Source organism: Octopus bimaculoides, chromosome 3 (genome assembly GCF_046866305.1).
Source record: "Octopus bimaculoides isolate indiv1 chromosome 3, ASM4686630v1, whole genome shotgun sequence".
NCBI classification, from domain to species: Eukaryota; Metazoa; Mollusca; class Cephalopoda; order Octopoda; family Octopodidae; genus Octopus; species Octopus bimaculoides.
The window spans coordinates 152,239,669-152,252,168 of NC_142930.1; the positions used below are offsets into that span (position 1 = coordinate 152,239,669).

A 12,500-nucleotide genomic window follows, 5' to 3' on the forward strand; every position below is an offset into this window, starting at 1 on the left:
TCCGATGCATACACATACACACGCTCACATAATTGTCATACTCACACATGTGCTTGCCCACACACACATACATACGCACTCACCCATAGATATATACATGCACCTTATTTTCACATATACACACATGCTTGCACAGACACACTTTAGCCAAGTCAGTGTTGTCTCCCTTGCTACCCTTGTCTCCAACCACCTCCTTCCTTCCGGTCAAATTCGATATGTGCAGCCGTTTGCTTTCTCTCCGTTTTTTTCGTCTCTCCATCGGTTTTCTCTCCTCATTCTTTTCTGTAGACGTGCGTAGGCTCGAAACGTCAAAAGCACTTCCATTTTCTCTGTTTGTTGTTTCTTCCCTTGTTTCTGTATAAACCCTGTTCGTTGTTTCTTCCTTTGTCTCTGCCTTTTGTTTTTCGTTTATTGTACAATGTTGAAGCACACACACACACACACACACACACACACACACACACACACACACACACACACACACACACACACACACACACACACACACACACACACACACACACACACACACACACACACAGATAGATGAAAAGATAGATGTATAAAGACACAGGCAGATATACATCATAATGATATGGTATTAATTCTTTAGAGACTACTTGTTTGAATATTCAATAAGAAATGAAAGGTCACTTTAAAATCTGCTGTCAATACAAATTAACCTTAAGAATAAGCCACTTAGAAAACCTTTTACTTAAATGTTTTCTACTTTGGGGAAAACAGACTGAACACCATCACTGCTTTTCGTAATGTCATATAATGTAAATGCCTCTAAAGCCACAAAAGACCTGCCCTTAGTCCCCAGTTTCATGGTGGTAAAGTATGAGAGAGAAATTTCTGAGATTATATTTGTTCCTGACTAAAACATCAACAGAATACAGTCATCCAAACGGATGATTTTAAGAGTGCTAATATATAAAAGTTGACTTTTTAAGTTGTAGAGCTGGCAGAATCGTTAGCGAGTAAGACGAAATACTTAGGCGACATACCCTCTGGTTCTTTACGTTCTGAGTTCAAACTCTGCCGAAGACTGTTTTGCTTTTTTTTCTTTGTTTTTCTCTAGGATCGATGAAATAAAGTGCCAGTCAAGTGATGATATCGAATAATCTCCCCCTTTAAATTTCGAGCCTGGTACATAAATCAAAATCTAACTTTCCCAGATACCTATCTCGGATAGGTGAAGTGAAGCAATATGAAATAAACTGCTTTGGGCACCCACACAACGGAATTATTGCAGCGGATTTGAACTTACAATCTATATTGATTGATTTAACGATCCAATATATTTTCAAGTCATCCATGTTGATTCTATATCAGTTATTATTATAAAACTTTGGACTGCTTCTTTATTTATTTCATATTGTGATTAGTGAACGATAACGTCGTCGGTTACAGGTTTCCAAGAGGTGAATCACACTGGTTTCACAGTATATTTCTGCCGGGCTTCTGCAGTTTTCATTGGTAGAGGACACTTGCCCAATGTGTTGGGCAGTGATATCGATATCGGAAGCGCATTGTTGCGAAGCCAGCGTCTTAACCGCTCGACCATTCCTAACGAATATGATTCGAAACAATGATTTAAGTGCGTGAATAACAAAAACTAAAGGTACACCATATTAATGAAGATAGATAGAAAGGTAGATAGATAGAGGGATAGAGAAAGTGAGAGAGAGAATTTTTGAATTTGGTTAGCGAGATTCTTCATGTAGACTCGTGTATTGAAACAGATTTTGTTGTGTCTCGGGAGAGCCATTACGTCAATAATAACGCGCATTGCGTGTGTTAATCATTGGTGTAATGACCCTCCCGAGAAACAAGATCTCTGAAAAGTTATAATGAATAAAGAATACTGTACTTACATTAGAAATGCACGGTGGTTGGTCAACTGAACTGTAAAGAAATGGAAATAAATTTCTATCTGATGAATGGAATACGTATACAGATAGGTAAGTAGGAGTCATCAGCTGAAAGGTAATCTTCTCAACAATGTTTGTCATATTTTAGGAAATATCGAAGTGTTTACCGAGTATCTTCTCGTCTTCTGGTTACATGTCTACTTTCAATCAATATTTACATGTGTATTCTTTGAACAATTTTTTTCTCGAACACTCCAACTTAATAATACATTAATAAAATACACTTGACTTAACAGAACAGGAAGGTACACATGGGATGGAAGAGTCGCTAAAGAGGCCGAAGATGTATGACGAAAGATTTCCAGACAATGGGCATTAGATAAAATGACAACAATAATAAACTAGTGAAGAACGAATATATAGTGTGTGTGTTTATTTGGCAGGAAAAAAAAATGACCGTCCCGAAACAAAACAATAGAATATATTTTTATTAAAGAAAATTATTAAACATAATATTCTGATATGATAATCTGAAAAAAAAATGAAGATACTTGCCTGTTTTTCCTAACCCAGATATAGTAAGTATTTTTCCAGTCTATCAAGCAAGTAGCATTTTACGAAACTCTTCGAATAAAGTTGAGATTGGTGTCGTTGTTGTTATTAATCTAGCACCAGATTGTTTCGAACAAATTCACATCAGGCAATCCCATATTTTCTATTTCTTTCTTTATTCTTCAGTCATATCTACTTTGGATTAATATTCTTTTCGGTATACTAGGGATTGATTTGGAGGATATTTGTCTACTATTTCTAGCAAATCAATTTCCCACATTGGCTTTATATATTGATATAAAAAAGGATAACATATGAAATATAGCTCACAAATTCAATAGCTGGAGCATTGTGCAATTGGCAAGTTTTTCATTACTTGGTAGTGTTGAATTTAAGCTGGGATAGGGGACATGCAATACTTGCTCGTTCCCAATAATATATCCTGAACTTTGTAGAACCACTCTCTAGACTATAAAATGATCAAGAAAATAATATTCTTTTCTCCTCTAGGAACAAGGTCCGAATTTTTTTGGGCTGTGGGGGGGGGGGGCTAGTCGATTAGATCGACCCAGTACACAGCTGGTACTTAATTTATCGACTCCGAAAGGATGAAAGTCGACCTCGGCGGAATTTGAATTCAAAACGTAAAAACAGATGAAATACCGCTAAGCATTTCGCCCAGCGTACTAACGTTTCTGCTTGCTCGCTGCCTTATCAAGAAAATAATATTGTGGCCATAAAATTTGTCTTCTGTATGTATACAGGACATGAATCACTTCAGCCGATACATTATGGCCTTCGAGGTTTTTAACATCCAGTGTCCACAGAGGATTTTTCTATCTCTTGGGGAGATAAGACAATGCACACAGAGGTCTTTCGTCGAACCGCTGTATCTTTCATTAAACTCCTATACTTACAATATTATTTTCATCCTAAATTTATAAACTTTTGGATAAATTATGACGTAATTAAGAAAGTAAAATCATAGATACAAGATCTTTATGCAAGACTAAGTGTATTTTTATTCTGATTTCTTATACAAGATGCCAGGCCCTATTAGAGTGTTCTGCGTGCATTTTATCGTGGTACCAATGGATGAAAACTTCAAAAAGTCTTCGGTGAACTCTCTTATCGAGGATTATTCATCTTATGTAGTGTTTGGAGTAACCAATGCACTCTGTAAAGTGGGTTTAAGTGATTGGCAATACGAAGAACATTCATTCGTAGAAACCAAGCTAAATAGATGTACGAGCTCCTGTCTCCGAGAGCATTAGCTTCCAATGAGAAGTAATTCCGACCGTGATTAACCCATCCAACTCCACTGGGAACTTGACATAGAAATTATGGAAATCAAGCTAATCAAGTATTCTGGAAGCATGAACAGTAAATTCGATGTTAGCAGGATTTAATCTCTGAAAGGAAGGGACGTAACAAAGTACTTCAAGGTATTCTTTGTCAGGTATTCCAATGGCAGTGATTTTCTCCCTTTTGGTATATAAAATAATGATTTTAATTTTTGGCACAAGGTCAGCAATTTCGAGTGAAGGGATAAGTCGATTACATCGCCCCCAGTGTTCAACTGGTACTTATTTTATCGACCCCGAAATAATGAAAGGCAAAGTGGACCTCGGCGGAATTTGAGGATCTATTTTAAAACGGGGGCCACATTTTTCATTAATGTTTTACGTAGTGTTTTTGGTACCGAAAGACTTTCAAACTTCGTATACTTATCTATTTTGTGTTATAGAACAGAAAAATATTTTTGTATTCGAATTTATTTCATGTAAAAAATTGTCTTATTTCGATAATTTCAACCAATCACTGACAAGTATTCAGTTGCTTATATTTACTCCTTTGGCTGATTAAGCGGTGTAAAGCGTATTTAATCTCCATACCTTCGTTTTATTTGCTTTTTTCATTTTAAATTTGCTTTAACCCAAACCCTAACCCTAACCCTAGGTTAGGGTTAGGGTTAGGGTTAATTGTTTCAGAATCGTTTGTTTATGTAGTCGGCACTTAATGTATATCGGCTGAATGGACGTCAGTGATTGGTTGAAATTACAGAAATACGACAACTTTAACATGGAATAACTTATGGATTTCTTTTTTTTTAAAGAAGATTAAGAGAAAAAGATGTTTTATAGGACACATTCTACCAGTGTTCCAAGTTTCAAAGTGTTTCGTTAATGAAAAATGTGGCCCCCGTTTTAAAAAAGATCCGAATTTGAATTCAGAACGTAAAGATGGACGAAATGCCGCTAAACATTTTGTCCGGCGTGCTATTTCCGTCGACCAAATTCACTCACAAAGGCAATGGTTGGCCCGGAGCTATAAGGTGCCGCGCAGTGGCACTGAAACCTAAAATCATGTGGTTGCAAAGCAAGTTTCTTAACCACACACCCATGTCTGAACCTAACAATTGTGTACCAGCTCACCGCCTTCGGTTTATGTAATAATATAAAAGTAATGCAATTATCTACTACATATTTATTAAATATTTGAGAAATTTGTCCAAGTGAACGCTTGTCATCTTAGATATAGCAGCCAAAAATTCATATCCAAGTATTTTTAAAATTACTACGGAAGATAATATAGTATTAAATATATAATGCGTAAATTAAACGGTGCTATTCTTATTGTTACAATGCTTTTGATCATATATTTGCTCGCGGTTGACTTGGGCCTAAACTCGCTGTTTATTATCGGTTGGCAGATGTCAGTTTGTTCACTGAAATTATAAACATGACCATCGGCTCTTATTAAATTCATTATTACGGAGGCGCTTCTTGCTGATAAGACTCATGTTGAAACACTGGGTTTCCAAAATCCTTTTCATTAATAAACCGAATATATTATGAAGACATATTCGTCATAAAGGAAAAATTGATCTCCTGTGACGAACACAACAGCGATTAGTATAATACAGTTCTACATTTAAGAGATGAGGAATTACGTACATTATTTACATTTGACAGATATTTGTCCTCATCTTGTTTGTTGTTAACACAATGTTTCGGCTGATATACCCTCCAGCCTTCTTCAGGTGTCTTGGGAATATTTCGAACCTGGGTTCTCATTCCTAAGGTATTTTTCGATGTTACTATTATTATTCAGGCCACTGCTTGGAATTGAACTCGGAATCTTGGGGTTAGTAGCCCACGCTTTTAACCGCGGGTAATTATGGAATGAATTTTAGGGCTTATAAATCTAATATTTTTCTATCCTTCCTTAATACTGGTTCCCATATGCTGCTCATATCTGCACTCGGTCTGCTTAGGAGGTTGTTGTGTCCTAGCATATGTAAATAATGTAAATGAAGCTATAAGTATATTCACGTTTGAATCTGTTGGAACGTATTAAGAATAAATATGCAAGTATCATTTTGAATCTCACTGTTCACCGTGCATATAATGTTTTGTTACTTACTAAATTTTGGTAATAAACAAATGCAGATTAGATTTAGAAAATTATTCCTAACTTTTTACTTTTATTTTTATAAATGTTCGAAGTAAACCAACACCATGCCTACCGATTCTACCATCCATCCATCACTTTTAGTATATTAGTATTGTTCGCAGTCTCTCGAGTCCGTGAAAGACGATTCCGCAATTTTTTGTTGAACAACGTGCAAATATGATTTGTTTATAGTAATCAAATGTTTGTGTTGTACATTAGCACACAGTCTTTCCATCAAATTGACATTGCCTGTACAGGTGCGTGGTGTGCCACACGTCAGATGTCGAAGTGATTATTACAGAGCAACGTGAAATGAAGTACTTTGCTTAAGAACACAACCGGTCCGGGGATCGAAACCACGAACCGGTGATCGTGAGTAAATACCCTAAGCATTAGGCTACGCGCCCTCACTAGTATTGCATACCACGACAGCGCCTTGATGGGGTTAGTCGAACAAATAGGACCCAGTATTTATATTTTTTTAAAGTCTGGTACTTATTTTACCGGTCCCTTTTTCCTAACTGCTAAGTTAAGGAGATGTACACCGGTTGTCAAGTAGTGTGGTGAGGAAACAAATACAAACACAAACACAAAACCGCGTGCTCATACATATATATATACACACAGACGACGGGCTCTCCACACAATTTCCGTCGACCAAATTCACTCACAAAGGCAATGGTTGGCCCGGAGCTATAAGGTGCCACGCAGTGGGACTGAAATCTAAAATCATGTGGTTGCAAAGCAAGTTTCTTAACCACACACCCATGTCTGAACCTAACAATTAGAATTTTTTTCTTTCTCGATTGGCTCATGATCACAAGGTCGTTGTGTCCTTGAGAAAGACACTTCATTTCAGTCTACTCAATTGTAATAGGTACCAGCTTGGTACTAGTACAGTACCAAGCTGGTACTTCTCTTCCCTCCAGCTATTGTATCCTCGATGATCAAAGTAAGGGAGCCGAGCTGAGATGTTGACGTCTGTTCGTAATTAGACAGGCATCTAAAAACAATTAACAAAAACAAGCATGGCTCTGTAGGCGCAGGAGTGACTGCATGATAAGAAGCTTGCTTTCCATCCACATGGCTCTGGGTTCATTCTCACTGTGTGGCAGCTTCAGCAAGTGTCTTCTACTATAGCCTCGAGCTGTAAGTGGATTTCATAGACGGAAACTGAAAGAACCCCATCGTATATGTGTGTGTGTGTCTTTGTATTCGTTTCCTACCACCGCTTGTTAACCGGTGTTAGTGTGTTTACGTCCACGTAACTTAGCGGCTCAGCAAAAAGAGACCGATAGAATACCAGATTTAACAAAAATAAGTACTGAGGTTGATTCGTCCAACTGAAAATTCTTGACAGTGGTACCCCAGCATAGCTGCAGCCTAATGACTGACACAAGTAAAAGATGGTACATGTAACCAAGCCATGCTCACTTACAAAAGTGACGGCCTACTACTGTACCTTACACTGTAACTTAAAAGAAAAATGTTTGACTGACCTTGAAAGCACTTTGGTTTGAGAGAAAACCCGCAAGAGAAAACGAGACTCTTTGTCTTTCACCTGTGTAAAGGGTATGATGACGTATTTTCCTGGCTTCAGAGTAAGATATTTCGTATTTTCGCGCCATTCTGTTTCTTCGGCTCTACATTCGAATCTCAGAGACTCATCGCTGAAATTATCATCACTAAGAGGTTGTGGGGCGTTTTTCTTAATCTGAAATGAAAATACATCTACATTTTTATTTTGTTTCAGTCATTAGACTGCGGTCATGCTGGGGCACAGCCTTGAAGAATTTTAGTCGAACGAATCGCCCCGGTACTTATTTTCTTAAAGCCTGTTATCTCCGGGACATAAACACCCCAACACTGGTTGTCAAACGGTGGCGGGGGACAAACACACGGGCACACACGCACATACATATACGACAGGCTTCTTTCACTTTCCGTTACAAGGCTTTAATCGGCCCGAGGGTTTAGTAGATGATACTTGCTCAAGGTGACACGCAGTGGGACTGAACCCGGAATCATATGGTTGAGAAGCAAGCTTTTTACCACACAGCCAAACTGCGAATATGTAATATTTAAGTACACTTAAGTATATTTAATCCATTTATTTATTTAAAATAGTGGAGGCCGAACGGCCCAGTGTTTAGGGCAGCGGACTCGCGGTCATAGGATCGCGGTTTCGATTCCCAGACCGGGCGTTGTGGGTGTTTATTGAGTGAAAACATCTAAAGCACCACGAGGCTCCGGCAGGGGATTGTGGTGAACCCTGCTGTACTCTTCCACCACAACTTTTTTCTGTTGTGCCTGTAATTCAAAGGGTCAGCCTTGTCACACTGTGTCACGCTGAATATCCCCGAGAACTACGTTAAGGGTACACGTGTCTGTGGAGTGCTCAGCCACTTGCACGTTAACTTCACGAGCAGGCTGTTCCGTTGATCGGATCAACTGGAACCCTCGACGTCGTAAGCGACGGAGTGCCAACAAGAGTATTTAAAATGCAGGCATGATTGTCTAGTGAAGAATTTCTCTTCGCAACCACATTATTTCAAATTTCAGTTTCAGATCCATTGTGCGGGAACATAGACGGATGTCTTCTACGATAGCCTGGGCCAACCAATTCCTTACTAGTTAATTTAGGTTACAGAAACTTTTTGGAAGCTCGTTGTGCGTGCGTGCGAGCGTACGTGTGTGTGAGCGTGCGTGTGTGTGCGCGCGCGCGCGTGCTCAGTAGAGGTACTGCAGGTCCAAGAAATCGAATTAAAGGAGAACACTTTATTTAAAAACAGTAAAATGGAACTACCTGCTTTGGTGAGTAGAAAAACCATTTCATTTATATTCATAATTAATTCGTTACATGTTTTTATGTACCCCATGCATTGTTTTGTCTGTCTTTTGTGTTGTCCCTTCTATTTTGAGGCCTTGGGCCTAATTAAAGAAATAAGGACGTTGGTGTTGCCTTGGCAGAGGTTTGCGCTCTCTCAGTGCTCATGTTATTATTATTATTATTATTATTATTATAGTAGCTGTGGCGGCGAGCAGGCAAAATCGTCAGTACGCGGCATTTCGTGTCTTTACGCTCAAAGTTCAAATTCTACCGAGTTCCTTTGCCTTTCATCTTTTCGAAGTCGATAAAATAAGTACCATTTGAGCACTGGAGTCGATGTAGTCGGCTTACCTCCTCACCCCTGACCTTACTGGCCTTGAGCCAAAATTTGAAACTATTATTATTATTATTATTATTATTATTATAGTAATTATGGCAGCAAGCATGCAGAATCGTCAGTACATCGGACAAAATGCTTAGTTGCATTTCATCTATCTTTATGTTCTGAGTTCGATTTTGCTCTTCATCTTTTTGGAGTCGATAAAATAGATACCAGTGAAATTCTGGGATCGATGTAATCGACTTAACACCCCAACACCCACAAAAAATTCAGGCCTTGCGCCAATAATAGAAAGGATTGTTATAAAGTCGGCGAACTGGTAAAAATCGTTAGCACGTCGGGAAAAAATCTTCGTTAAAATACACGAAAAAATTAGTAAAATGAAAGAAACATACCCGGTGAACATCAAATCCAATGAAAATATCCATGCGGTTCCGATTCTTCTCCATTATTTCCATAAGGGAGATGATGACTGGAGTTTCGTCCTTCTCATCCTCCAAGTCAAGCAGAAACTGGGGATTGGACCAGTAAGACTCTTCGAAAGAAAAAAATAAAGAGTATTGTGAGAATTAAAAAAATTAGTAGGATTGCAATACAAAATGAAAAGAGTATATGACGCTAGTAAGATAAAAGTGTAGAATAAAACGAAACTGAAAATAACGGTAAATGCATAATCTGAATGGCACCACGACCGATTTTCAACCACCCTATAGTTGCTCCAGTTTTACTTGGAGTTTTAATTGTCTGACAAGTAACTTGACCATGTGTTGTAACTGTGAAATACACCTGTGTGTAATAACTGGAGCAACTATAGGGTGGTTGAAAATCGGTCGTGGTGGCCATTCAGACTACGCATATACCGTTATTTTCAGTTTCGTTTTATTTTGTAAAAGCATTTTGTATACATATCTATAATTTATCTGTCCATCTAAATGTGTGTGTGTGTGAGAGAGAGAGAGAGAGAGAGAGAGAGAGAGAGAGAGAGAGAGAGAGAGAGAGAGAGAGAGAGAGAGAGAGAAGAGCATGGTAACTTCATTGGAACATTGGGATAAAGAACTAAAATAACAAAATAGTGAACACGGAAAGGTGCTTACAACGAGTAAAAGAAAAATTTAATAACCTTCATATATTTCAAGCACAAAGGCCCTTCATAGAAGTACAAGAAATGTGAGTCTATGATTTTTTCAAATGTTTGCAGAAGGCTAACAATTTTTAGGGGAGGGGCAAGTCCATTACATCGACCCCAGTACTTGAATTGGTACTTTATTTTATCGACCTCGAAAGGATGAAAAGCAAAGTCGATCTCGAGGACATTTGAATTCAGAACGTAAAACCCGGATGAAATTCTGCTAAGCATTTTGTCTGGCGTGCTGACGATCCTGCCAGCTTTATGCCTTCATGTGAGTATATAATGTGAGTCTATATGATGGCATTACGGCGATACTGTTACTTAAAGAAATCACTTTCGTCCTACTCATTAAATTTTATTCGTTAGATTTAGACGAACTAATGAAATCCTGCATGAAACTTGTTAGGTACCATCTCCAGGTTTTAGTTTGAAAACCAACATACTGACCGACCTATTCTCTGTTGTAATCATAACTCAAGGCAGAAATCACTCACAATTGAAAGTCTGTTCCGAGAGAAAGATGACCAGATCTATTCAACCACAAGAAACTGGAATTTCTCTTTCGCTAAAAGAACTGTTGCTTGAATTCTCTTTAATTTAGACGAGGTTCGAAAATCTGCGCAGAATTATTACTCAATTTATAGTTGTTCTATCAGTGCAAAAATGGCTGTATGGTTAAGAAGCTTGCTTCGCAATTAATGGATTCGGGTTCTGTTTCATTGCGTGGCAACTTTGGAAGTATTTTCTATAACCACGCGTAAACCAATACTATGTAAGAGAAATTTGGGTGACGGAAACTGTTCGGACACCTATCGCATGCATATGTCTGCATATGTTTGTATTTCTGTACATAACGTAGTAATTCAACATACAAAGAATGATAAAATAAATGACAAGCTTAAAAATAAGTAGAGGGGTTGGTTTGATCGTCTAAACTTTCGAATGAGGTACCCCAGCAATCCTATAACTAAAACCAGTAGAAGAATACACATAAAAACAATTTCCCACCTCGGTATTAATCAATAATTTTTGCGGTAAAGATCCATGAAAAGTTTCAGCGTGAAAAATATCAGAAATCAATTAAACGAGAAATGTGTTATTGATTAATATTAATACGTTCAAAACCAATAATCAATTCAAGAATATTGTTCGTTTTCTATTTCTCTGTTAGTTCAGAGAGGCCACACTGTAAATATTTATAATGAAACATAGTTGCAAAATCAAACTGATTACTTTGGATGACCAAGCTCAATTTTGTCCTTCAAGCAAGCCACTTTTCATAGCCATTTAGCATATTATCCCTGCATATCAATAAAATAAGTACGAATTGTATTTTCGTATTATGGTAAGAAATACCAAAACAGAATAGAAATTATGCTTACTGCTACGAGCTGGCTAGCTTGATAGGGGAAGAGAGAGATGTTCGTGTGTGTGTATATAAGGTATTTGAGGCCATACCTCTTTGGGGTCATTGCTGCATTTTTCGCTAACTCAGTATACTTTTTGTTTCAGAAAAGAATAATGGCAGACCCTCAGCTTACTCAAGAAATGAAGAGGCATGCTATTATTGGGATTATAAAGGCTGAGCATAGTGATTTAGAAATATCTCGAGTTTTATAAGTTGCCAGATCTTTCGTCTACAAAGTTTGTAAGGAGCTAGAGACTGAAGATGGAAACGTGTCATTAGTATCAAAGCATAAAAAAGCATCCTAAACGCTCTGAAATCATCAGAACACCTGAATTTATCCAGCAAGTTCAACAGACCATTGATTACAATTCCAGAAATCCATGAGGTCAATTGCAAAAAATTTCCATGTGTTAGAAGGAACAGTTAGAAATGTCGTCCACAAAGACATCAGATATAAGTCTTATATGATGAGGAAAGGTCAATTTGTCCGAAAAAGCAAAAGAAAATCCATTTTGTTAATTTTGTTACGGGATTTAAGGTTGAGTAGAGGTTTAAGTATAATCTCACGTCTGCCTTTCAGGAAGGCAGCAAGCTGGCAGAATCGTTAGTACGCCAGGCAAAATGCTTGGAGGTATTTCGTCTGTCTTCGGGTTCTGAGTTCAAATTCCGCCGAGGTCGACTTTTCTTTTCATCCTTTCGGGGTCGATAAAATAAGTACCAGCTGAGTACTTAGGTCGATGTAATCGACTTACCCCCTCCACCAAATTTCAGCTTTTGTGCCTATAGTAGAAACGATTATTACCTGTCTTTCTGTCTGAACCGCCGCTGGAAATGTCCCGCTTCCAACTGTCTATATAACTGGCTGTATTCCAATCTTTCTTTTCCTGAAATAATGATCACAGTTTAAG

The 12,500-nt window shown here is 38.0% G+C and overlaps 1 protein-coding gene across 5 annotated transcripts in view; it reads right to left on the reverse strand.

Moving 5' to 3' along the window:
* The window catches only part of LOC106873505 (calpain-11), a 108,532-nt gene that overhangs the window by 24,002 nt on the left and 72,030 nt on the right, over nt 1-12,500 (reverse strand). For all 5 annotated transcript variants that reach the window (XM_089349798.1, XM_089349797.1, XM_089349796.1 and 2 more), the window contains 4 exons: nt 12,395-12,476; nt 9,451-9,590; nt 7,385-7,599; nt 1,881-1,911 (listed from right to left, as the gene is read on the reverse strand). In XM_089349798.1, coding sequence (XP_089205924.1) covers nt 1,881-1,911; nt 7,385-7,599; nt 9,451-9,590; nt 12,395-12,476 — 468 coding nt within the window. The remainder of the gene's footprint in view (nt 1-1,880; nt 1,912-7,384; nt 7,600-9,450; nt 9,591-12,394; nt 12,477-12,500) is intronic.